The sequence below is a fragment of the Ciona robusta genome, chromosome 3, assembly GCF_009617815.1.
Source record: "Ciona robusta chromosome 3, ASM961781v2".
In the NCBI taxonomy this organism is placed as follows: Eukaryota; Metazoa; Chordata; class Ascidiacea; order Phlebobranchia; family Cionidae; genus Ciona; species Ciona robusta.
The window spans coordinates 9,598,899-9,626,824 of NC_143237.1; the positions used below are offsets into that span (position 1 = coordinate 9,598,899).

Below are 27,926 nucleotides of genomic sequence, written 5' to 3' on the forward strand. Positions count from 1 at the left end.
AATGAAAGGTGATTCTTATTAAACCCAGTGGTCACTAATGGGTTGCATTTACTATTTTTATATTGATTTTAAAGTGCAGAACTTTTAATTACATTATAACCACAGAATACCAGATTTTAAGCCCTGTTGCTACTATTATGGGCGTATGTGTCCTTGGGCAATACACTTAACGTTAATTGTTTCAACCCAGTGGTCATTAATAAGTTGGTAAAATTGCCACCTCTTTAGAAAAAAAAATCACCCACTAAGTTACATGTATGGTAACTCTCAAGAAGACATTAGGTGTATAAAACAGAACACCCTTGTTATAACTCCACACAAGAATAAATAGGTTTATTCATTCCTAATATAATCTCACCATTCCCAGTTATATTATGCTTCCTCCATATAACAGAAGGTAGAGGTGTCCCACGTGATGAACACATCAGTTTAACCGACTCTCCAACCCTCAGGTCAATAAACTTGGCTGGACTCACACGTACTGCTGGTGGGGCTGAAGTGTAAGGAATGTTACATATGTTGGTGTATTAAATATAGTCTACAGTCTCTAGACACTTCAATCATCTCTAGACACTTCAATTGCTACAGGGGTTCACCCAAAATGTTATATATGTAGTGCCTCACTGCTACCTTTGGAGAGGTATCCACATAATTACTACAACACAGTGGTTACTAAAAAGTTTTCCAAATTCAAAGTACAAAAAAATCACCCACGATGTTACATATGTAGAAACTCGTAAGCTGGCATAAGGTGTATGAAACGAACACCTGTGTTATAACCAATGTCGTTTCTCCAACATGTGAGAACTAATAAGTTACATTAATGCACTTACAGATCAGACAGTGTATTTACACACACACTGCAATAGCTTCAGTAACATGACATGGGAGTGGCAACCATAAGCCACCCACTTACCTATAACATGAATATATGCTGCAACCTCCCTATGCCCTGCAGCATTGCTTGCAATACATTTGTAAGTTCCTGTTTCTTCAGGTGTCACTCCATCTAGGTGAAGAACTCGGCTATTTTCACTCAGGTACGTGTTGCCTGCATAGATACAATGTAAAATAGATATTTACACATTAAATCAAAGGGGTCTAGTAAAAATAATATAAAAGTTTTAATTCATATAAAACTCTAAGTTTCTTTTCATGTCTGCCTATATAGATATAATAGGAAAGGATTTTCTAGATAAAAATTCAAACATATTTTTAATCTATGGTAGGCACACTTCTTATGGTATATAGAGGTCTTCCAGGTGATAGCAAAGTTAACTAATTTAAGTTAACTAACCAAACAAGCTAACTGTAAACTAAACAAAGCACTGTTTTTATTACGGCACTATGGTTTTGTCTCTGCAAGTCTACTTTTTGCAAAAGAACCGTGGAGCTTGTCACCGATAACATTATGCTTGATTTACTTAATCGAATGGTGGACACATTTTCAACAATTTCCAAAAAAAAAATCTACGAAACAACACTTACCAGTAAAATGCTTTTGATCAGCACGCAGCCATGTTATATCAGCATCTGTCTCATTAGTTGAACAAGTGAATGTAACATCGGTGCCCGCGTTTACCTTCTGGTAGTGTGAAGGTTGTATACTAACCTGTGGGGAATGTGAATGGTTATATGGGGAAGCTGTTTTACAATATAAGTTTACATGAAATAGTATTGGCTGTAAACCGTATCTTTTCAAAAAACATACTAGTCCACTTATATATATATATATGACACAATAATTTAAATGTTTCGCAGTGCAACTGAAACCATGTTCAGTGATGTCATAAGCTAAAAACAGTAAAGATAGTTTAGTACTTTAAACAGGAAGGTATATAAAATAAAGACAATTGTGTCATATATATATTTATATATATAGATAAATATGTTACGCTTGTATTGAAACTGAACATAACATCTTGCTTTAACGCACCTAACCCAACATATTTACACTGAACACATTAGACTTACTTTAGGCAGATCTTTTTTCACCACATGTAGTGTCATCTGACTTCTTGAAACACCTTTATAACTGGTAGCCACACACACAAAGGACCCCGTGTTCGATAGTTCAACATTTTCAATGAACAAGTCACTTCCAACAACCTATGGAAGATGTTGTTGGTAATAAACATATAGTTCTGTTCTATTTTGCAAGAGTGATGTCTTACAGCGTGGAAAGCCAAGGGACGGAGATTCAGGCCAGAGTTGGCCAGAACAAAAGACAAGTAAATTATATTTACAAAACTATAGTTACTAAGGTAATGAACTGTAGTAACTAATTAGATAACATAAATTCTAGTTATCCTTTTAAATATGATAGCTAAGATAAATTTAATTACAATAACAAAGAAAAGAGAATTCCCAACAAAAAAAAAACAGTACATAAAAACAGAAAATGTATGACAACGTTAATTTTATTTCGATACTTTGTCTACCAGACGGCAAAACTGTGACATCATAATTGATACCCACCCTCATATTATGATGTAATGGAGCTCCATCCCTCCCCTCCCAACTTATAGTGGGCAGTGGATTCCCACCAACAGTGCATGTGATGGTAGAGTTTGTACCAACGTATGCCGTCACTTCTTTAGGGTCGGTTCGGCAGATTGGTTTGTCAGTGTTGGGGACTGTGGATTATATGAGGTTTGTTATTTGTAATGTGCATTGTGGTACAGTGGTTAGATTGCCTATAGCCAAGAGGTAGGGGTATAAGGCCAGTATTCTGTATGCAAAGCTTTTTACCACAATTGCTTCCACCCAGCGGTTATTACTTTACTAACTGGTTGTCTACATTGTCAGCAATACATAAAACAATAATCCCCCACAAATTACATACGGGGAAACTTGTATAAGATGTATGAAACAGGACACTTAGGTTATAACTTATAACCACTGCCATCGGGCCGCACGTACAAATGAATAAAGACAAGTATCTTGCTATGCTACATAACAACATTCTAAACTTACATGTTCTTTGTACAGTTACATAGACATAACCCTCATCCCTTCCAAATGTATTGGATGCGGTACAAGTGTAAGTTCCTTGGTTTTCCAACTTTGCCGATGTAATGCTTAGCCTTCCTTGGTCAGCATGTGTCTGTGGGGAATTTTTTTTTTTAATTGACATCAATTGCTTTTTACTATTTAAAAAGTTTTAGTAAGATCTGAATGGTAACTCCTACATCACAGGTGTCTCACAGAAGACCTCACCCTTATAGAGTAAAATCTCTTTTATTGAGTGTCCATAAACTGCCTCAGTGGGTCTGGATGGTAGCACCCTGGGTGTTGGGGTAATGGACCTACATCCCAGGTCTCAGGTGTGCCTCACTAAAGACCTCATTCCTAAACTAATGTATCTCAAAAAGGGCGAGGCCCACCAGGTAACTTGTGAAGTATGCCAGAGTTGCCCCATACACCAACACACTTAAGATCCACTCTTATAGAATAGACAATAAAACATCAACTGAACACAATCATGTGGAAGCACCCTGGGTGTTGGGGTAATATGAATAAAGACCTAGACCCAGGCTTTAGATATGCCAAACTAAAGAATTCAAACAGAGTTCTCAGGTCTCACTGTTATATAACAGACACCACAACACCAACTAAACATAACCACTTACATTATCAGCGAGTTCATAGCCAAATATTCCCCACTCAATGTTGGGGGGAGGTGTACCTTCTACTTGACACTCAAGGGTGGCATTGTCTCCATATTCGATTATAACCTCTGATTGTGTGACTACCACACGGGGTGCCTCAAATGGTTCTGTAACATAGATAACATTTATATATATATATATATATATATATGCTTTGAAGGGATTTGGAAAAGAGTACCAAATTAAAATCATTATTAAATAAAACAATTATAAGACTTAATGAATGTAACTTTTTTGACCACACATGGTAAGAAAATGAGTCGTTATAACACAGAGTTCTGTTCCATACACTTTGTGCCTGCTTACAAGTTACCCTGTATGCGGAAAAAGATATGACTCATACTTTAAGACCTAACACAATAAACAATGTATATAAACCCACCAAAGACATCCAGAGCTCCAGCAGCCTCAGCAGTTCCATGTTGGTTCGAAGCTCTACATTCATACAGTGACCTATCACCCTGTGATGCTGATGGTATCATCAACATCCTGCCTTCCATCTTTACATTGCTGGGCATGGGGTGGCCATCAACTAATAGGAGGGTTCGAGGTCATGTTAGGAATATGAGGTTGAATAATGTGAACATAGGCATTGTGTTTTAAGTTTGAGTTATACAAAATGTTTTAACTGTTGATTTAATGTGAACTTGGTTGAGACATTGCGTTTTATGGTGAATGGTGTTTTATGTATTAATAAAGCAATAATATGAAATTGCAATTAAAACAAATAATAACAGAAACAAAACAACAGTCATTCTATCTCCATAAGGGTATAAAGAAGGGATGTACAGGAAACTGGGATTCTAGTCGGAGAGGCAGCTTATTACCCGAAATTAAGAATCTTTAAAACATGTTATAAATAGTTATGAATACATAGACATCATATCACTTAACCATTTTTTCTAACTGCACAGTTTAATAGGCCAGAGTTGACATATCCTTGTCCACACTAGAAGAATTTCATTGCGTTGCAAGTATAACATTACCTCTATGCCACTCAATATCAGGAGTGGGGAAACCCCTTGCATTGCAGTAGAAGATAGCTTCCTGTCCTTCGGCGACACTTTGGTTGTTTGGGGTGACGATGACTGTTGGTGTCGAGGCTGTAGCATAGATATCATATTAAATAGGTTTACACATAAAAATAACAATGAGCGTGCGAAGCTTAGAGGGATGTAGAAAAAAAAGTAAACGAATAAAAATGAAAAACAGTAAGATCTAAAATACTATTCTTATACTTTAAAACAGGATAAAAAACAAGCACATACAGATAAGAAAAACAAGCACAAACATATCAAACATAAAGATCATAAAACAAGCAAAAAATTAAAACAAATAAAATTCTTACCTTAATAAAATTCTACCCACAATTCAATATCTTTAATACTCGCAGAGCAATTTTCACTCGGCACATTTTTCCACTTTGGTGTATTTTTACGCGAACATATTTTGCGCAACAATATTCAGTGAATAGGAAAAGCTAGAATTGGCTAACATATTAAACTGCTGCACTGTATTAATACAATAACTTAGCTGGTGAAGTTTAAACAGGTTCAAAAAACTAAAACACAGAAAAAATAAAGTTATTTTGAAAAATTTTAAATGGCAAAAATAAACAGTTACAAGTCCTGTATCAAAACAAGATTTAAAAAAATGTGAAATGTGGTTTTTGCTACAAAGTTCTATTGCTCAAATGTGTCTCTAAACCTTAAATTTCAAGGTGGCATTTTGTAAAAGTCTGTGTGGTTTGTCAATGTTAAGGTACTTTGTGTAATCTTTAAAAACACCTGAGAATTCTGTTAGTTTCAATACAAACATAACAGCCCATGTATATGAATGAATGTTACTTATTACTCCTTGCATGGCAGGGCAACAACACTCGTTTTAACCTGGGTGTTCTGTTTTATACACGAATGCCTGCTTACAGGTTACAGTGCATGTAACTTTGTTAGACAGAGTTGTACCCATTTTCAAACAAATAAGTATAAAAATAAAAGTGATGATGAAGTTTAAGCAAGGTATTGGCTGTTACATTTGTATTGAAACCGACCAGAAACCCATGTTTTTTAAGCACCATAGTTGCATTGGATGTTAAATTATAATTAGTATTAATGCCATGTCCCAGACTTTCTCAAATTTAAAGTTATTTGACAAAACGCCACCAAAATTTCAGGTAAAATTCAAGCGTTGTGACTTTTAAATCTGATTACAGCAATTAAACCAAGCGCACTTAATTAAGATTACTTCTCTATGTATTAGCAGCCAGGCAGCATAGTTTGCAACAGGAATTATTGCATTTGTTAATCAGTTTCACCAGTTAAATGTTTCTCAAATATTTTATGGCAGCAGATTTTATATGAAAGCCGATAATAACTTTGCTCCAATTGCAAATGTGCCAAGCCAGAATTGCATAAGCTCATGTATCTACTAAGTTATAACTCACTTCAGCGTGTTATGCCTCATTGTGGGTAAAAAAAAGGGGGATCTTATGTCATGCCCCTTTGAAATATCAACGCTATTAGATTGCTTTTAAGCTGCTGGCACTAAACTGCTACCCACCACATCCATGCATATTCATGCACACACACAACATACACATGCAGATACACATGCTGTGCTTGTTATATATTTATATGGAATCTAATACATAATACACTAGTATTGGTCTAATGGCTTATTTCCCAATTGATTATACTGCAAACAATTCCTATGCAGATTTTATAAGGGTCAGGGACAAGGTACTAACAACAGGACCCCACTGAGGCAGTTTCTAGACACCGAGACTTAGGTTATAGGTCTATACTACCCAGGTCCCAAGGTGCTACCGTAAAACTGGGTTCAAAACTAGGCAGGCACAATGTTTTCATTTGGATTGTTGCTTTCAATAACACGGGTTAGCCCCATACCCATACCACTCAAGCACATGCATTGATTCTGCTCAGTGTTGCCCACAGCTCCTGGCCAAAGTTTACCATAACATGAATTAGGTATGCGTAAAATTTTGCGGGAAACACTGGGTAGTAATCTTGGCAAAATTACTTTAAGAAATGCTGTTTAGGGATTAATGAAAACATATTTTTGACATAAAAATATCATATTTTGTAAAAGGATTGAATATAAAGAAATAAATATGCTGATATTTCACATACATTCATGCAACTAAAACTACACACAAACTTTGCAGTGTTTCCAAATAAGTTTTACACTGACATTAGTAAACTAGAAACACATTAAAATGACAACGTTTTAGAAAAGTGATAGGAAACACTAAAACGCACACGCAGGCAAAATATGCAAAGGGTTTTATTTCAGTGTTGCCTAACCTCCAATAACTTCTAGTGTTGCCGTTTCAGAATCAGTAGTGTACATATTGGAGCCAGTGCACACATAAGTGCCAGCATCGGAGGGTCTGAGGTCTCGTATATGGAGAATACCATTGTAATCCGTAGCACGAGAGAGAGGGAGCATTCCACCACGTTTGGTCCATGATACGATATAAGCTGGCATCTAGGTTTGGGGAAATAATGAACATAACATCTGACATAATATTATATAAATTTAAAAGTTACACATAATAGTAAAAGCATTTTCAATTATTTAGTAAATTGGTATTTATGGTGGAAAATAATGTTTTCTCAGTTATATTTATATCCTTAGCATATTATAACGACTATAACTTGGGAATTAATTCCCCTCTCTTTCCTGTGTTAACTTAATATGAGCTTTGTTATTTAAATCGAAAGAATAAACAAACAAAATATGTTTAATTTGTATTGGGGTTTGAAGTTAGACGCTGATACCATTGTGGGTGTATGTGTCCTTGAGCAAGACACTTAACAACAATCGCTTCAACACGGTGGTCACTAATGGGTTATCTAAGTTATCAGCAATGCAGAAACACTCACCTTGCTAGTAGCAGTACACACAAATGTAGCTTGTGAGCCAGGTCTAGTAGTTATACGACGTGGTTCCTCAACTCGAACTTTTATCATTGGTCGTTCTCCTGTTGTAGGGTACATTTGTTTATGTTAAAATTGATACTCATGGTATAATTTGGGGGACTCGAAGTTTAGGCCAAATATGAACTATTCTTTATGGATGAGGTTCTACAGCAAGACAGGACACGGGATCAGAGATTTAGGTCAGAATTGCCCTACACTCCAAACCAAGAATCAATAAGTTACACTGTAGATGGGTAGAATGGGTTTAATTAAACACGTTTTTTTGGTGTTATTCATAAGTAATTTGACCAAATTGATTCTTGTGCTTTTTATTTTATATTTTTTAAATAAATATAAAATATTTTATACCACGTGTATGATTATAATCAATCTGGGTGGGGAATACTTGGGAATTAGGCTACAGTTGGTCTATTAAGAACACACACTTACTTGCAATGAGTAGCACTGTAGTGTCGCTCCCCACCCCATAGTTGTTATGTGCGATACATACGTAAGTGCCGGCCTCATTACGGCCAAACCTCGCAAAAGTGAGTGTATGTCCATTGTTCGATATGGTAGCAGTGGGAGGTAAGGATAATCGTGACGATGAGGTTCCTTTGTACCATTCCACTATGGTGGGGTAGGGGGAGTTCACCTCACATCTGTTTTAATAAGGTTGGAAATAAAGGTAAATATTAAAATAGATATTAAAAAAAAAAATGTTTTGTTTGTCTGATATTTGGCAAGACTTTAGTGCATTAGGGCAGAGTGTAGGGCACAACATACTGGTTATACCCTATGGTGTCTTGTTGGACGACTGACAATATATTTGTGCAAAAAAGTTAAAAAGTGATCATTTTAGTATTTTTAAATTATTAGGAAACAGTTGTGGTTTTATCAACTACTTTTACAAAGGCTACAAATTAACTAAATTTTTTAAACAAAATTTAATGCAACAAGAGTAAACAAACATGTTAATAAAATTTAAAATAAAACTCACTGAACGGTGACGCTTGCCCCCCTTCTTGCGTTAACTCGCTTCGGTGACACTTTCACCACTGGGTGGCTCCCAACAACAGGCTCAGCTAATGTTTATGACATCATAGTTAGTCTTAGTTCATAAAAAGTAAAATTTAAAAAAAAAAAAAAAAAAATTTTAAAAACAGCTTTATTGCCAATAATATAGTAGCTTTAACAATATAAATTTTTAGACTTATTTTAATTCATTATAAAATCATCAAATTCAAGTATTAAAATACCAGCAAAACTTGAATATTAAAAAATCTAAACACTTCACCCACCTCGTCTAACACATTCACCCCCTTCCTCCTGGGGGTTCCCCGTGTACCCCGGTGCACATCGTTCACACCTGTCACCCACGTGTCCCTCGCGACAGTTCGTGCAAACGAGGTTTCTAGAATCCGTGTTATATTCACAAGTGTCTGAGAAACTGCATAGAAATAGTGGTTAATAAATAAAGTTAGAGAATTTCTAAAATTTAAAATAAGAAAGGAAATAATGAATATAAATAAATGTTGCTGCCAGCCATGCAAGGATTAATATATGTAATTTCAATGAAAATTGAACAGTTATTCGTACAGTTAAGTTGTTCCCTGGAATATGGGATAACTTACAATTGCCAACAAAGTGTTTTAAACAGAACACATCTGTTATCACAATTGTCATTATCCTGTCACACAAGGATAAACAGGTTACATCCATGTTTTTAACTTTATAGCACTAATACCTCACCTGTTATCCGCATAACCAGGGCAAGCACATAGACGGCAATCAGCAGGTGTGCCTTGTGTTGCGTCACCAAAATATCCGACATTACATTGCTCACATCGGTCGCCTGATGTGTTGTCACGGCAACTCTGGAATAGAGAGAGGTTTAGTTGGGAAAGAAACAAGGCGGTTCCAAGTTTGTGGGTCTTGTTTTCGCACATTTTCATGTATTAACCAGGAAAGGATGTTTGGAAATATTGAAGTTAAATTGAATAAACTAAATGTTATATATTCTGGACTGTTGTGTAAAACTATTCTGTCCTGTATTGGATAAATAATTAACAAAATATATATTCTAACTTACCTGGCAAACTCCAGTTTCTGAGTCACACTGGTCAGAATGTCCATTACATTGGCATGAATGACACAAGCCAAGGTAGATGCCACCTCCTGATCTAGTAAAGCCTGGTGCGCAATCCTGTGGTAAAGTATAGGGTGGTAAGGTGGACGGCAATTGGTAGTTAAAGTAGGTTTTTCTAGTTATAACTTTTTCCGATGTCATTTTATATTGCATGTTAAAATGCTGGTTGTTTTAGAATAAAAATTGTGTTTTTTTCCAAGAACATAAACAATGGCGGCAGCATGCAGCACAAATTAAATATTAATACACAACACTATAAGAAATAACCTATTGATGAAAATTCATAAGAACATAAGATAACTGAACCCACCTCACAAGACAACCCCTCATACCCAGCAGGACAAACACATTGTTCGACCTCCATAGCTGGCTCCGTCATCAGGACACTCTCACTCGCTGTTTCCATGGAGATGGAAGAGAGGGAGGTACGGAGCATCGAGGAGGAGAATGTTGCTCTTATGAGGATCGTTTCAACATCAGCGAGGACCATGAGAAGATGCTCACGTGTGGCTGGCTGTCCGTCAGCTCTCTTCCAATTGGCCTGGTGTGTAAGACATAAAATTAGAGTCTGTATTGGTGTATGAATATACTTTGTGTGTTTGTGGTGTAATTTGTAATGAAAGTACAGTGCGAATTAGTGTATGAATATACCTTGTGAACCTGGTGTGTAAGGTCACATTATAGTAAGCATGAGGTGTATAAATACACCATGTGTGTCTGGTGTATAAGAAAACATCCATGTCATAACCCAACAGTGAGCATGAGGTGTATGAATATATCATGCGTGTCTGGTGTATAAGAAAATACCCATGTTATAACTTAACAGTGAGTATGAGGTGTATGAATACACATTTGTGTCTTGTGTATAAGAAGTCACCCATGTTATGACTTTACAGTAATCATAAGATACGTACCTCGCGAAACACAATAACTTTCTCAGTAGGTCGGTTGGGAACAACAGCAGAATCGCTACCAGTTGACAGCAGTGTGATGTCATTACCAGTGATTATGACATCAGAATCATGTAGTTGTACACCTTGTGCATATGTTGTATATGTGACAGTGTATTGAAGCTTTCCACCGTAAGACACAATCTGTTAAATGAAGACAACTTGTATATTAATATTTTTTGGCACCTCATATATTATGGATTAGTCTAGAAGGGAAAAGATAAACAAAACAAACATTCCCACATAAGGTAAATTCTTTTTATTTGGATGATAGATTGATTGTAAAACTAATAACATTCATTATATAAAAACTTTAACTTTGAGCATAAAAGTATGAGTTAACAGCCACATATTTTAATGAACCCTCTTCCAACTACATTATCCTTGGTTATACTGACTGTAATTTTGCTACCAAATGGAATGATTAAAATAGAATAAAAACATAAACCCTCTCACCCCACCTAAATTTTATAAACCATCTTACCCCAAGCTATATTTCATAAACCATCTTACCCCAACGCAAACTACCATATACTTTAACAATTACCTTATCACCCTTATATTCCTCAGGTAGTACCCAGTAATATGAGGTGCCACGTTGCAGAGTGTCAAGTCGTGGATGTGAAATGCTACCACCCCTATTCGTGACCTCAAATCCTTCAGTAACATAGCTACGTTGTAATCTGTCCGTCAATGAAAATCCACCAAAGTTTTCACTAAAGTCAGTAGTGATCTGGAGCAAAGTAGTTTTAATAAACAGTTTCTAAGTTCATGGTAAAATTTTATTTTATATCTTTTCAGTTTAACGAAGATCAAAGAGTTGCAACAAATGTGATAACTTGTAAACAAGATGTATAAAATGAACTCGTTTCATAGCGCATAGCATGAATGTGACACATATATTCATTTAATGATATTGTGTCCTTTTCCCAAGCAGGCATTATTAAATTTTATTTTTTATCTATAGTGTTAAATATATTATCATTACAACTTACAGTGTTTCTTTGATAACTAGCAGATGTACATTCCCTTGTCACTCCCATACAGAAGCAAGGAAGGCAACCTCCTTCTTCATTATCAACACTCAGGTAATAATAACCAGGTTTACATTCATCACATCTCTTGCCTGTTGCACTCGCCTGGTGGAAAAGGGATATATTAGTATGATGTGTTGTATTCTTGGGCTGTGGCTTAGTGTCTAAGTGCTTGCATCATGCCTAAGAGCCAGAATACTTAATTCGATGCTCGATAATGTTACGTGTATGGGCTTAGCAGTCATTGCTCTAACCCACTGATCACTAATGAATGGGTTGTAACAATATGGGTGTCACATGTCAGAATAAGGGACAACTCTGGCTTTAAAGTAAGCATGAAGTTTATCAACCCGCCATATATATATAATGACATTATCATTTAGCGGCTCATCTGGTATAAAAACTGAGTGTATTTCTGACATTTTGTATGGCATCCGGCAAGGCTTCAGCAAGGACGTAGTGCAACAATACACGCAAGCAGAAACAAAGGTGAAAACACCGTATATACTACTACTAGTACAACACATGTTATTACTCAAAGCCAATACAACCCTTACCTTACAGTTACACTGTCCATTCTCATCACACGTATCACCAGTTGAACCTGATGGATCGCATCTACACGATGAATCATCAGATAGTTGGCAAACCAACACAGGGGAATTTGAAACCTCCTCGTAACCAGGGGCACACCTGGGGTATGGTAGCATTGTGTTAGAATATATATGGGTGTGCATATTCACATATACCTTGGTATAAAAAAGTGGTTAGTTTAATACAGTAACATAAGAATACATAATTTAGTAACATAAGAACAAATGGAAAAGAAACAATGGTAAACAAGAGTTATAACACAATTTAATTGATGTCTTTTTGGCAATAAGTTTTTACCCATGTTATGTGTTTAACATGTTTTATTAGATTAGGAAATATATATTTGAATGTACTACTACAACTTACATATAAATATTAACAAAGAAAATAAGGTCCACACAGTCACATTATATGTACATCCACTACAACATATAAAAGTGCATAGGATACACTATATACTTGCGTATACAAATAAATACTTACAAGTTGCATATATTTCCACTATACCCGGGTGGACATCTATCACACACTGGTTCCCCTCCTCTTGTCACATGACATGTAACAATGTCGTTTCGAATGAGCGGGCACGGACATCGTTGGCAACCCTCAGCCCCACCACGCGCGTCACCATAGTAACCATAGTCACACTGCTCACAATGGTCACCCGCTGTGTTGTGTCGACAATGCTGCAAGTATGATGTCATAAAGAGTAAATGAATATAACTTATTAATTAGTTACCGCATATGTATGAGTTACAATTCAGACAACCAACAGGGAAAACATGGTTGAAGCAATTGATTGAACAAATGTAACTAATTTATTCTAGTTCAGGCAACGACAGATGGTATATACCTTGGAAGTTGTGTTTTATACACCTCATGCCCGACTACAAGTTACCATGTGTAATTTGGGTAAGAAGTTTTGGGACAACTTTTTCTTATTTTGTAATGAATTGTTGACAAATTAAACAACCATAAAAAAATTGATAATTGTTACCTTAATATTAAATGTTATTTTGTCATAATGTAGATAGAAGTTATAATACTTACATTACAAACTCCAGTTGTTTTATCACATGTGTTACTATGTCCATTACAATCACACTTGACACAAGTACCCAGGTATTCACCATCTATTCTATGGTAGCCATTCGAACATTCCTGTTCAAAGTATAAGGTATTATTATACATGTGTTTAAGGTATCATACAAATAAATATTTTCCAAATAAAATGAAAAAACCACTGTACCACAACTTACCTCACAAGACAGACCAGTATATCCAGGTGGGCACGAACATTGCTCCACTTTATAAGCCCTACCCCTTCCTGTGTGTTGAGGAGATGCAACTTCAAGATAGATGTTTGATATGCTGTGGTGGTGTGGAAAATATGAATATTATGATATATTTGGGTAGTTTATATCATAAAAAATAACTGAAAACGCTGTAATATAACAATTTTTATTTGTCTCTATGATTACGTTGGCCAAGATTCTTATGAAATTATTGAAGATAAAGGTTATGTGACATCATAGAGTCAATTGATGACATCACAAACCCACCTTGTGGTCTGTACACGGTTCGAGAATGTAGCACGTACAAGGAAAGATTCAACATTTGATAAGACCATCATTAATTCCTCTCTGGTGGCCTCGCTGGTGTCAGCTTTCTGCCATTTGCTCTGAATAAAAACAATAAATGAGTTTTTAACTATATATGTATAAAGGTAATTAAATTAATACAAAGAACTTATAATTGACACTTATTTATCTTCAGTTAAATAATTGACACATAAGAGATAAGTATTTCAATATATATGTGGCTGGTAAGGGAAGTCGTTTTAACATGAGCGTTCTGCTTCATACACCCCATGCCCATTTACGAGGTACGACTATGGTAAATAAGTTTAAAACTACTTTAATCTGCAAGGCATTCTTTCGGTGATGGGACCTCAATAAGATATTATCGTAACATTTATTGGTATTGAGAAAGTAAATATTGCTAGCTATGGAATGTTTTGGTCTCTAATGTTTTACGGGAGAATGGAAAAAGAGACGGAAAATGAAATTAAAACAGTGGCTTTTAAAAAGAAAATTTTCTTTTAGTTATTTCCTAATAAAAGATAGAAGATAAAAAGAAATGGAAAATAAAGGCTGAAATGTAAGTTACAAAGTTACAATATTAAGTTCTGATATTTTCTAGTTAAAACAGGGAGTAAACCACACCAACCTCAACCATCTCAATCACGAATCTTGTATCACGATCTGGTGGTGGATGAGTGTCGCTCATATGAACCAGCGTGATTCCATTTCCTGTGATTTTTGCGATCGCGATTCTAGTGATAGGTCGCGCACCATCGATCTCACTGTAGTTGATCGTGAAGTCCAATCTTCCTCCATATGATGTGATCTTTATAAGATGTTTATGGTTTTATAAGATGTTTATATTGATGAACAAATGTAACTTATTTATTCTTGCGTGGCGGGGCAACAACAGTTGTTATAATGCTGTTCTGTTGCATACACATAGAAGCAGGCACATTAACTAATAAGCCACGGCGTCGGACTATCATAAAATAAGTTACTTCAGTATTAGCACAAGCATAGCAGTTGTGATACAGTCTTCAATGACATCAGAAGCTAGGTTGCATTCTATTATGGCCAGTTTTATATAGATAACGATAACTCTTAATGGTAACTCAGGATTGAGAAACAACACTATTGTAATATTAATATATTCACAAGTGGCGGGGCAATGACAGTTGGTATAATACAGGTGTTATACACATAGGAGCAGGCACATTAATCAGTACACCACTATTATAAAATAAGTTACTTCAGTTAGCCCAAAAATAACAGCTTGTATATATACAATATAAATGTCTTTATTTTCAAACAGTTTGGTTTATGCCTAAAACTTTAAGTTAAAAATCTTCATACATTATGCAAGCTACACCGACCTTATTCCCCACAAACTCTTCAGGCAGCATCCAATAATAAACATCTAATGGTAGCAGGTTCAAGTGGGCAGTGACCACAGGTTGTCTAGTGCCATCTAGTGACTTAACATACGTGATGTGATCATGGAAGCGTGACGCTTGAAGCCGATTGGTCAGGATGAAATAATCCCCACTTCGAAAACTCGGCGACACCTAGGGGGAATTATGTTAAATTTAAAGAACTGTACCTTGTTTTGCTTGGTGGTGTCCATGTAGCATACTTTATTTAATAAATGATTTAAACCTGAATAAATGAATGTAACTTATTTATTCTCATGTAGTGGGAAGTGGTAATGATTTAAAAAATAATTATTTTTTTATTTTTTTTATGAATGGCTGACAATTTTGACAACTTCTAAAACCTTTTAATATAAACATAATTGTATATTTCAGAGTACAATGTCTATAAAAACAAATCAAAATAAGGCTTTATCAGAATAATGAATAACCTATATGGCTATATACTATGTTATAGCTGGTAGCGACAACGGCAACACAAACATATTTTCTCACCTGTGTTCTGTTCCATGTAGAACTTTCACAAGTATCGGCGACACCCATACAGAAACATGGTTTGCATCCATCAGGATTGTCTTGCGACAAGTAGTAGAAACCAGGTTTGCATTTATTGCAACGTGGACCTTCACAGCCGGCCTGTGGGGGATGGTATAAGGTTTTTATGTTTTCAAGTATATAGAGTATGCTATTTCTATTTTACATGGGTGAGGTTTTGCAGCATGACACAATATGAAACCAGAGATTTAGGCTAAAGTTCTTTTTGCTATATCATAGAAAACAATATTCGTTATAACAAATTAAAAATAATTGAAAAAGCTCTGGTTGTAACTTAAATAAATCAATATATTACAAACCTTGCATTTACATTGCTGACCAACCCCAACCCCAATGCTTCCTGCCACATCACAGTAAGTCCCAGGGTACCTCGTGCAACCTCCTTCAAATGGGGTGTAGCCCTCCTCACATTCGGTGCATTCGGGGCCAGTGTACCCCGTATCACATATGGGTATGGCTGGGGTTTCTCGCACACAACGACCCAATACGGGACCCGCTCTCATTCTGATGTAACCCTCGTCACAAAGCTGTGATAATGCAAGGTGTAATGTCATAATACAGTTTATGTTAAAACAATTAAAGCTTTTCAATATTTAAAAAATTTAAACCATTCTATTTGTAGTTTTTTGATAAACAAAGTTGTATTTGAGAGACTCAATACAAGAACTCAGACAAAGACTATGCATCTTATATATAAGCATTGCATTTGATTTTAGCGAAGGTTTTAGTCCCATATAAAAAAAACGCTTAGCAGAAAGTAAGTTATTTGGCAACCAATCAAAAATTAACGCGGAGCAGCCCCGGACTAAGACGGTGTTGGAAACTACTGGTTTAGTTGTATCTATAATGAAACGTATTACACTAACCTCGCAAGACAAGCCAGTATATCCAGGTGGGCATTCACATTCCTCCACCATTGATGCAAGTGATCCAGCTGGTTGTTCTTCACCTGGTAACTTAGGGGATGGTGCTCGTGCTACTTGCAGTTTTACATCACCAATTCTAAGGAATAAAGGCTGGTGACATCATATATCTCATGCTCGCTGTCAAGTTATAACATGGGTGTGTTCTTATACACCAGACACACATAGTGTATTCATACACCTCATGTTCACTGTTGAGTTATAACATGGGTGTCTTCTTATACAGCAGACACACATATTGTATTCATACAGCTCATGCTCACTGTCAAGTTATAACATGGGTGTCTTCTTATACACCAGACACACATAGTGTATTCATACACCTCATGCTCACTGTCGAGTTATAACATGGGTGTCTTCTTATACACCAGACACACATAGTGTATTCATACACCTCATGTTCACTGTTGAGTTATAACATGGGTGTCTTCTTATACAGCAGAGACACATAGTGTATTCATACACCTCATGCTCACTGTCGAGTTATAACATGGGTGTCTTCTTATACACCAGACACACATAGTGTTTTCATACACCTCATGCTCACTGTCGAGTTATAACATGGGTGTCTTCTTATACACCAGACACACATAGTGTTTTCATACACCTCATGCTCACTGTCGAGTTATAACATGGGTGTCTTCTTATACACCAGACACAAACGGTGTATTCATACACCTTATGCTCACTGTCGACTCATAATCGGTCTGCAACTACATCACACCCCACTTACCCAGTACTTAACATAGAGTTATCATAAACAGTCCTTAGTAATATCCGATCAACATTAGCGAGCACACCCAGCATGTCTTCACGACTCACATCACTTCCATCTTCATTCTTCCATTTATCCTGAACAACAACTACTTTATAAGCTTTGTATAAACGAGCATATACCAATAGTGGGTTGCTGACAACAGCGGTTGAAGCCAAGGACAATGTTATGTACAGCTCAGAGTTTAGTTTGGTCAACTTAAAAGTGACCACTGGAATGAAGTAATTGCCATTAAGTGTCTTGACCAAGGACATATATACAATAAATAGTGGCAACATCAAGCCTCAATTTTCTAACCTTCTCTAGAAGCAAGTGCTAACCACTGGTGGTGCCAGCTTGCATAAAACAGAACACGTGTTATAACGACTGTCGGCACAGATGGATAAATAGTTTACATTCATTCATTTTTTAATGATCCAACGTGTTATAATACTGGTATTTATTATACAGGATAAATCAACGCTTTTATAATTCATTGCCCCACCATGTGAGAATAAATCAGTTACATTTATTCAATCAGTTTTTAATCAGTTACATTGATTCGTTCTTTTAACTTTAGTGATTTAACTGACCCCAACATCTAATTATACAAGTCACATTACCTCAGTAAGCAAAACATTTGCTTGGTTCTTCACTCCCGGTTTAGGTGCGGGTCCATCATGATGGTAAACCAATGTCTTTCCATTACCTTCCAATATTACATCACTTGCATTAGTGGGTCGTGGGGTAAAGTTGTAGGAGTTGTTATAACTAAAGGAAAACTCTAATGTTCCACCATAGCTGTTGATCTGTATGATTATAATGTATAATTAGAATGTAAGTGATAGGGAAATCCTATTTCAACTTTAACCATAGGTGTAATGTTAGTAATGACTTGAAATAGCTTTGACTCTGCTGTTAGGTGTCTATGCAAACAAGCAAGGTCAAGTATGCTGCATTTGCCACATTAATCAATGAAGTTACTAAAATATAAGTCAATAGGTTTAACTGCATTTTAACAATAACACCCAAGACCCCAGCTGTGTACCATACACATATTCTGCTGTTCCATTAACATTAACACACTTCATTACCAACACACCAGTTAATGTAAAGTGCGACTCAAACACAAGACTGAAAATATAAATAAAGTAAAAATGAATGTAGCGTACCTTAGCCCCCACAAACTGTGCAGGCAAGCTCCAATAGTGAGCAGCTGCAAGGAATCTTTTCGATAAATCGATCAGTTGAAGTTCTTTAGCAGCTGGGTTGGTAAAGATTTGGTTTGATGTGACAGGTAGGTCGGGAGGGGGACCACCATTCGTAGATTTTTCCTTTGGTTCAAGAGTGACACCCTGGTCGTCATCTGGTTGCGTGAATTCAATACCAATCTGTATGGAAATAATGTTAGATAATATTTACAAGAACTACCTTATTTATCTTCAAGTAGCCCTGCAATGGCAGTAGCTATAACATAACATAAGATAGTGGGAAAATAATTAAAAACAGCATTCCAGATCTTTTACATATTTGGATGCGGTGTTTATTTTGGCTCCAACACATCAAAACAACCTTATAGTTATACATGTATTACAACTATAGTGGCAGATTCCATGGCTTGGATCACAATCAGACCTTACCCATACAGAACACACTCCATCCATCTTTATAATCCCAATCACCCTACAACAAACCATTACCACTTCCTCACCTCAGTAAACTCCAGTTTACTTGCAGAGCATTGGTCGGTAACACCAAAGCAGTAACATGCTGTACAATCATCGAGACTTCCAGTTGGACTGAACTGGCCTTCTGGGCATCCTATCTCTGTACCTGGGAATGTAATTTATGTTTTTTATATATTTAACCGGCTTAGAATAAAATACATAAAAGGGCATTGGTTAAAAAGCATGGCTGTTAGCAACTTTGATGTCCTGTTCAGTAGCAAACACAGAACATTTACAAAATAATAAAATTCTACTTTGTTGTACATTGTATCTTTGATGTATTAAGGAGACATATAACATTAGTGTAACAGTACCAATAACAAAGATCGTACCTCCGTTATCAATGCCACCCTCAGTAACTTGCAAGATCGCATCAGGACGACCAAATATTGCTCCTTGGGAATTAATCCCTTCACATGTGTAAGCTCCCTGGTCACTTTTCTTTACTTTCCTGTAAAATAAGTATAAGTTTAGCATGCCAAAGATATATTAATGTCGAGTAGTCTATTACTGCCACTTTTGCTATCATGCAGGACTTACTTTTATTCTTCAAGCAAAAAATACTTGACACAGACTTTATTAAATCAGACAGAACTAAGAACAAAAATAATAACAAATTGTAGCAGTTAAGTATTAGAATATTAGATCAATATATCTCAAGTCTCATGCATGCTTTACCCAGTCACTGTTATAAGAACTGTTTAATTCCAATATAATGTAAAGAGCCCTCCCTGTTATATACCTCACATCACACACACGACATGCATTACAAACCGTCACCTTATAGTTAGAACTCCTCTCCCCCCAACGGTTGTCATGGTAACCCGGGGTGGGGGTGGTACGTTACCCCAGTTCACCCTCCACGATATAATGGGGGTGGGAACCCCTACGGCTTCGCAGAACAACTCAACAGTGTCACCTTGTGTTGCGTTAACAAATCTTTCTGGTGGAGAAACTACCACCGGAGGTCCTATGAGAGCAAGAGTGTTTAAAGGTGGTGCAGACATGATTTTGGTTGGTTTACTAATTTATATCATCATTAGTGCGATCTTGAATAACTTATTCATGGCTGCCACTTCCATACCCACAGTTGAGTTGCTGAAGCTAATGCAGGGTTTAGGTATTTTTATTATGTGTGGATAACTTTTGATTTTTAATGTGTAAACCAAGATTTTACAGATTAACTTTACAGATCGCTTTGAGAATACTAGCTGTATTTTAAACAGTCAGACAGCAGTTAAAACCAACAAATATACCAAGAATACACTTGCAATATGAAAGTTATTCACACCGCTCGTATTCAACAAACTTACTGCAGTTATTTTCATCTGATCCATCATCACAGTCACGTTCATTATCGCATTGATAACTTGAAGGAATACATGCACCACTGTTGCATTGGAAGTGCATGCTAGGACAAGCTGCATCTGGGGATGCTGTGGCTGTTGGAGGAAGTGGATGTTCAATGGTAAATTCATAACATAACCCAGTTCTATTTAAATGAAAGTTAAAATAAAAACTACATCAGTAATAAAATGATTGAAAATTTAAGGCTTCACACTACTATTATTGTGGGCGTATATTTCCTTGGGCAAGGCACTTAACGGTAATTGCTCAAACCCAGTGGTCACTAATGGACATCCAAATTGTCACTAAAAAATGTATAATCGCCCACAAATTTATATATGTGGTAACTTGTAAGCAGGTACAAAGTTTATAAAACAGAACACCCGTGTTATAACGACTGTCGTTGCTCGAAACAATGCTCCGATAAATAGGTTCATACATCACAATGCCTATATAACATAATCACTTACGGCAGTTTGTTTCATCATAATTATTCCCACAATCATTATCGCCATCACATCTCCATGTCTTCTGTGCACAAACACCCGTGCCAACGCATAAGAACTCAGTAGGATCACAATTGTTGGTTACTGTGGATGAGATAGGATAAATTGGAAATGGCTCTTTATAACAAGATGGGATAAGTTGGAAATAGGAAATAGCTATACAAGTTCAACACATTAGTAAACCTCACCAGCACAGGTAGGAGGTTCATCACTTCCATCCAAACAATCAGCAGTGCCGTCACAAACGTAGCTTCGGTCGATACATTGGCCATTACGGCATGTAGCTTGGTCAGCACGACATAACCTGGGACCTGGGGGGTTCGTGACAAGGGGCTTGGGTGGGGTGGTTTGGGGTACAAAGGGGGGTGGGACTGTTTCAATTACAAAAGGTGGGGCTGTTTGGGGGATAAAGGGGGGGTTGGTTTCAGGGAAGTAGGTTGTACTTCTCTCTGGGTAATAGGTGGTGGTCTGGGGTGCCTGGGGTGGAGTTGTGGTGCTGGAAGGAATTAGAAAGGGTTTTGAGTGTATGTTAAGTAGATTTATATAATGTTTTATGCTTACGCACTGTTACATATTATTGTAATACAACAGTATTTTTTAAAAAAACTCTAAATATAATAAATGAATGTAAGTTGCGTTTTCCTCGCGTGTCTAGAAAACAACATTCGTTAAACACAAGTGTTCTGTACACCTCGTGCCAGCTTACCAGTTACCAAGTATGTTACTTTGTGGGTGATAATATTATCCTTTAGTTGCTTATTCTAAAACACATATAATGTTTTATGAGGTATCTTACCTAAGATCAAAAGTCGGTAATGGTGGGGTCCTTTCTGTGGTGGTGGTGGTTGTGTAAATCTGAATTAATATGGAGGTTGCTTTGGTAATATGTGTTATGTATGTTAGCCAAACAAAAACTGAAAATTGGGCTGCCCCAAAAATTATTACACTAACACAATAAATACAAATAATAATTCTGATCTAATTGAGGTCCTACAGCGAAGCAAACCATCGAACCTGGAATTTAACCCATTACCTTAACAGCTACAGTGCTACAACTGTTCAGTGACCACTTGGATGGAAGTTGGAACAATGTCCATTAAGTGTCTTGCCCAATAATAAATACGTCTACCCAATATCTGTATTGTTGCATGACCTAAATTTCCAATCCCATGAAAAAATCCGAAGAATCTGTTCTTCCCAGTATTGATGTCAAAAAATATAATACTAATGCTTACCAAAGTTGTTTCAAAGGCGGGAGCCGGAGTGGTTGATTCAAATACAGGTCCAGGGGCTGAAACAAAAAACATGGTTATTAGGCATGTCAGTTACATATGTCTTTTTTAACTTATACTAATGGCAAAAAAGTGTATAAGAAGACACCCTACACTATAAGACTCAGTGAGCATAAATATTTCCAATCTTGTCTATGAAAAAGTTTCCATGTTATACTTTAACAGCGAGCATGAGGTGAATAAATACACCATGTATGTCTGGTGTATAAGAAAACACCTGTGTTATAACTTAACAGTGAGCATGAGGTGTATGAATACACCATGTACGTCTGGTGTATAAAAAGGCATCCATGTTATAACCAGACAGTGAGCATGAAGTTTAAAAAAAAAAACCTCTGTTAGGTTAGATGTACAACAAGTTGTGTTGTGTATGTACATTCTAAACACAGTATCCCACAATCCAGCCTTTAAAATCACATTAATCAAGTGATTATCTATTGTGGGATATGCCACAAGATTGTATCTTGTATACACTTCTATAGTAGGTTGGTAAACAAGACCTGTTTGTTCTCAAGCATTCAGTTACATAAGTGGATCTGGGATGACACTTAAACATTGAAAACAGGGTTAAGTTAATATTGGTTTGTTACCACTAGATAAAAACATCATTATGAGTAAATTGATTCACTGACAAACAAGGATCGGTTATATAATGGGTGGAAACATGGGCATGGTAGCGTGCTTTTTGGGAACAGGGCTGATATTGGTGACACCATATATTTTATTAGTATTAAGTTTGATAAGATGAAATAGGGTAAACTCTGTGGTCAGGTGTCTATACAAGCAAGTGTGTTGAGTAAGTTTAGACTAAATTTTCCTATTAAATTACCCATTTGAGTTTGTAATGCTTGATGCCTAGGAGGGAGAGCATGGGAGTTAAGTGTTATTATTATCTGAATGCTTTAGGTCAGTATGTAAATATTTCAATAATGTGGGTATGGGAATCAATTCCATCTGCAGTATTAAGCTAATGTGGGTTTTGGTAATTTATGTAAACATTAATAGTGGATTGTAAATGCTTGAGATACTAAGACTGTAATGGCTGTATCATAAAGGGGTTGTAATTATAAAAGTAATTAGAGTTTTGTAGTATTGAATAAGTGAATAATTGACACTTATTTTTTTAAGATGGGATAGAACTGTAATTGCTGACCACTTTGCAGCATTGTCTGCAACTTAGTGTTAAAACGAACGCATACATTCCTGCACGTTAGTGCTACATGCCAAGACTTGTCCTAGCATTTATTTACAAGTAAACATAGAAATTTAACACTGTAGCTTCAAATTCAAGCTTACCGCATTCAACACGTCCACTGTCCACCCCAATTTGTCGGATACTAAACCCAGAATCGCTGACCCGAAACGACCCAATCATTCCGTCTCTAACGAGCGATTGTAAAGCATCCGTGACCTCATCAATAGATTGCCCCATGCACATACCGACATCAACCATGGCGTAAACATCACCACCTTTCATACTGTATGGAAAAAGTTGGTATATTAAAATTCATAATAGTTTAAAGAACACAAAACAGCGAATATATGTCTTTTTTTCACCAATTGAGCATTTTTATAAACTGTGCCAATTTAATTAATTTTACTAAAAATAAATACATCCTATTACGGTGGTAACCTCTCCTGTTCACCCCCTAAATGTTCTTTACTGAGACATATTAACATAGGCTAATAAACTATTCCTTACACCTCAAAGTTTAACTACAAGTAAAACCTTAATTTAATATTAATTTTCCCAGGCACAGACAAAACACTGTTATAGTAAAGCTTTTAAATCATTTGAGCCAGTAAATAATTATCATAACATTACGTCATCGCATACATGTGGTTTTCCTGCTTTTAAGATGCAATCTCAAATCTCAAGTTGTCTACGTCCTGTTTACCCCATAACTAACACAATCTTAAAAGGGAGTTCAACCAAAAAACTAACAGAGTTGCAAAACACAACTAAATAAGATTAAAAAATGCAAACCACAGTTAATTTTAGCTTAGAAAATGTACGTTTTCCGACTCACAGTAAAATTATGTTGATTAAAATTTTCGGGCATTTATCAACAATTTTCTAGAAAAATGACTTCAAACTGAGCTAAATGTCTTTTAACAATTTCCTTTTTCTGTAATTATCTTATAATGAGATAAAGAATCTTTGTAATTAAAGATATATATGTGACATAAATGACAGATGATAGGCTATATCCAATTATTGTGTAACTTACAATATCATTAGTGGAGTTGCTTCATGGTAACCTCCCATATAGTTGTTTAAATGTTCTTCAATCTAAAACATAAGTTAATTATACAAACATAAAGACACTCATGTTATAAGTCTGCATTGAGCATGAGGTGTAAAATTACACCATGTGTATCTGGTTTATAAGAACGCACTCATGTTATAACTCGACAGTGAGCATGAGGTGTATAAATAGAACATACCATGTGTATATGGTGTATAAGACACCCATATTTCAACTCGACAGTGAGCATGAGGTGTATGGATAACATTTACTAATGTTTAGCATATACAAAAACGGTGAAACTCATCCAAATTTATAAAAACACAAGTCATGCAACTTACCGCAACCATAATTTGATCGGAAACTTCCAAAAATTCATCTGTGTGATAATCAGCGAGCGCTGGACTGTATTCAATGGAATCCAGAAAGTTAATCTTTGTTCTGTACCATCCTATAATGTAGTATAAAAGTAAGTAACAGGCATGTACAATGCAGTAATAAATCTGTGTATGAGATTGTATTAAACCTATTTATTAATTTTGTATGCATATTGTTTCAAATTACAGTAACAATCCGTAATATTTATCATCTATTTACAGTGACTCAATTTACCGTTTGCTGAGTGTAATGTCAGGACTTAAAAACAAGTTTGTTCTGTAATGGTATAATAATTCTATCTATCAATACTGTGTTAGTCAGTGTAACTTCCCAGACACACCGTATATGGTTTTCAACATAACCAATGACAACATATAACATGTTCCATATATACACAACATAAGTAATGTATGATCACTTTACAACATATAAGTATTGCCTTTTAAGGGCCAAAGGTGTGTACCAAACTTGTCCAATTAAGACTGATGTGTTTACTTATCAGAGCAAAGTATATACCATAGTTTGTCTTGCGATGATGTCATTATTTCAAAAGAAAACCTCACACTTAAGAAAGACTAACATTTATAAGTCTAATATTTCTGGATAGGAAACCAACACAAGGACCAAGTTAAGTGGGTACTTTAATTTAAACCCAGCACCACAGGTGTAGTGCTATACAATGTCTTATACACTGGGTGGTAACACACGGAGGATATCCGTCCAGCTTTATTCAAAAGGATTTCTCTTTTGTAAAGTGTAGGAAGGGTACAATTATGTTGTATATACAAGAGGGATTAACATCAAAGAGATATTAATAAGTGCTTTGTGTAATCTCTTTTATAAACCACTTTTTGCATGTGATAATTTCAATGTTTTGCTGTGCGTATAGCTAATTGTGTAACAATTACAAGCTTACATCATAAGTCTCATGTGTTATTATAATGCGTTAAAATCCGCTTGGTCTCAGCTATAGGATAAATTTAGACGTGCGTAGACAAAGCAGTGCTAATAGCGGTTGCCAGACATTGTTTTCATGATAAGTTAATCCAAAACAAATAGGGCGGTTTTAAAGGTTGTTTAATTTGGACAGTAATTTAGTTGTTACAAACTTAACAGAGATGTACATTGTTAAAGAATAAAACGCCACATTGTCCAGACGTAGTCCCACAAAGGTCTATTCACAGTATTGATAAGGTATCTCATTCAGTAAGTAAACTTGATATCGGGTTTCTAAACATCGGAAACGATTCTCGTCAATGAAAAGTGTTATATTGGGTGCGACAGAAAGTTGAACTTTATTGCCATGCCCAAAACCGTAACGTCTCATTTACCGTGAACTTTGGAGCGCAACACTGGCAAAGCGGGGACATAAAGGTTATCAAATTAACCATAAACATAAACCACAAATTATTTTTGGATTCGATTTCAAAATTCGGCAATACAGCAATTTTTTAAATCAAATTTTCCGCGCAAAACATGGAAATGTAATAATTTTTATTTAATATTTATTCGGGGTTTGTCATGATTATTATTATTATGAACATCTCTTCTTACCCCAATCTGTAGACGATGCCACATTATATTCAAGGGTAGGGGTTGGAGTAGACGCTACTTTTAGCCTTGATAAAGAGTCATCTCCACTGCCATCTAGCGACGATAAATCTTCGTCATCAGAAAGAAAATCCGAAGCTTGTCGTTTGCTTCTTATCAGTGCTTGTTCCCGAAAAAATGGATCGAGATGAACCGAACGGCGTTCTAGTAGGGCTTGTCTCACAGCGTCTCGGTTCTGTGGAAAAATATATAAGTTTAATAATGGCAACCGCTATGAGCATTGCTTTGTCCACCCACGTCTAAGTTTATCGTACAATCTGATAACGGATTTTAACGCATTATAATAATAATAATAGTATATACCAGTTTGAACACAACAATGGCGGCTAAAAAACTGAGAAAACTACGCCACGCGTTTGTAATTCACATAAAAATATTTAGGTATTATAACAGTTTTGACAATTAATTACTTACAAATTTGTATGAGAGTTCACTACGGTTATAGTTTCGTTGCGGGAAAAAGTTCTATTTTATTTGCGTGAATAAGGTTCTACAGCACGACACGTCATATATGCGACCTGAGATTTTGGCCAGAGATGGTCCATTACCCCAACACCCAGGGTGCCGCCTCGCGGCCCGGATACAGTAGCATCGATATTACACGCACATTACACTAGCTTATGCGGTTGAATTATTTTGACAAGAAGATGTTTTGGCTATAATCGTCCAGAACCCGGTCACGATTATCTCATAGCCTGCGAATCCATCCATCATCTATTACAACTGTCTACCGTAACAAATTTGGACGAGCACTCTCTGTTTATATTGACTTGAACCCGACTAAATAAAGAGGTAAAGTCGGGGAAAGGGTTAAAATAAAAACGTGAGACCTTTGTTCGGTAAACCTGGATTAGTGACTATTATTAGCGTGTTTTTTTGAGCATCTTTTCGCTGCTTTAATAATTGATCTCCGCTGCCGTATTCAAAATTATACACATTTGTTGCTATTTTAAAATGAATAGGTTGCAATGAAATGGACCAAGTATGTGGATCAAAAACGCTTTGTGGTGGCATAAAAACACAATCTCCAAAAAAGCCAAAAACAATTTATATATTCCCATTTCCACAGTTTCTATGGACCAGCGGCAGAATTTCTAGACAATCTTAATTTCACGCATTTATTGAAAACCTCGCGGGAGGCGATGAATCCCAAGATGGCTTATGTTGGGTGGTGAAGGAAAAGTAAAGTGTCTGGTTCGTCTAACGTGGGAAGTTATGTGTTGTGGGAA

The 27,926-nt window shown here is 36.1% G+C and overlaps 1 protein-coding gene across 1 annotated transcript in view; it reads right to left on the reverse strand.

Annotated features, from left to right (window-relative positions):
- The window catches only part of LOC149739205 (basement membrane-specific heparan sulfate proteoglycan core protein-like), a 47,851-nt gene that overhangs the window by 11,088 nt on the left and 8,837 nt on the right, over positions 1-27,926 (reverse strand). Inside the window, exons 3-47 of the mRNA XM_089875151.1 lie at positions 26,641-26,872; positions 25,050-25,159; positions 24,691-24,752; positions 23,756-23,937; positions 22,403-22,458; positions 21,964-22,022; positions 21,356-21,663; positions 21,132-21,251; positions 20,628-20,756; positions 20,095-20,284; positions 19,647-19,765; positions 19,299-19,420; positions 18,760-18,978; positions 18,211-18,396; positions 17,567-17,685; positions 16,777-16,912; positions 16,210-16,437; positions 15,851-15,991; positions 15,299-15,490; positions 14,569-14,748; positions 13,902-14,020; positions 13,599-13,710; positions 13,390-13,500; positions 12,823-13,025; positions 12,303-12,438; positions 11,707-11,850; positions 11,259-11,444; positions 10,676-10,855; positions 10,072-10,302; positions 9,705-9,818; positions 9,365-9,489; positions 8,914-9,062; positions 8,613-8,697; positions 8,063-8,274; positions 7,577-7,674; positions 6,995-7,178; positions 4,658-4,774; positions 4,054-4,203; positions 3,633-3,778; positions 2,977-3,106; positions 2,479-2,636; positions 1,975-2,109; positions 1,489-1,612; positions 917-1,051; positions 359-493 (exon numbers count right to left, since the gene is read on the reverse strand). Of these exons, the coding sequence (XP_089731277.1) occupies positions 359-493; positions 917-1,051; positions 1,489-1,612; positions 1,975-2,109; positions 2,479-2,636; positions 2,977-3,106; positions 3,633-3,778; positions 4,054-4,203; positions 4,658-4,774; positions 6,995-7,178; positions 7,577-7,674; positions 8,063-8,274; positions 8,613-8,697; positions 8,914-9,062; positions 9,365-9,489; positions 9,705-9,818; positions 10,072-10,302; positions 10,676-10,855; positions 11,259-11,444; positions 11,707-11,850; positions 12,303-12,438; positions 12,823-13,025; positions 13,390-13,500; positions 13,599-13,710; positions 13,902-14,020; positions 14,569-14,748; positions 15,299-15,490; positions 15,851-15,991; positions 16,210-16,437; positions 16,777-16,912; positions 17,567-17,685; positions 18,211-18,396; positions 18,760-18,978; positions 19,299-19,420; positions 19,647-19,765; positions 20,095-20,284; positions 20,628-20,756; positions 21,132-21,251; positions 21,356-21,663; positions 21,964-22,022; positions 22,403-22,458; positions 23,756-23,937; positions 24,691-24,752; positions 25,050-25,159; positions 26,641-26,872 (6,709 nt within the window). The remainder of the gene's footprint in view (positions 1-358; positions 494-916; positions 1,052-1,488; positions 1,613-1,974; positions 2,110-2,478; positions 2,637-2,976; positions 3,107-3,632; positions 3,779-4,053; positions 4,204-4,657; positions 4,775-6,994; positions 7,179-7,576; positions 7,675-8,062; positions 8,275-8,612; positions 8,698-8,913; positions 9,063-9,364; positions 9,490-9,704; positions 9,819-10,071; positions 10,303-10,675; positions 10,856-11,258; positions 11,445-11,706; positions 11,851-12,302; positions 12,439-12,822; positions 13,026-13,389; positions 13,501-13,598; positions 13,711-13,901; positions 14,021-14,568; positions 14,749-15,298; positions 15,491-15,850; positions 15,992-16,209; positions 16,438-16,776; positions 16,913-17,566; positions 17,686-18,210; positions 18,397-18,759; positions 18,979-19,298; positions 19,421-19,646; positions 19,766-20,094; positions 20,285-20,627; positions 20,757-21,131; positions 21,252-21,355; positions 21,664-21,963; positions 22,023-22,402; positions 22,459-23,755; positions 23,938-24,690; positions 24,753-25,049; positions 25,160-26,640; positions 26,873-27,926) is intronic.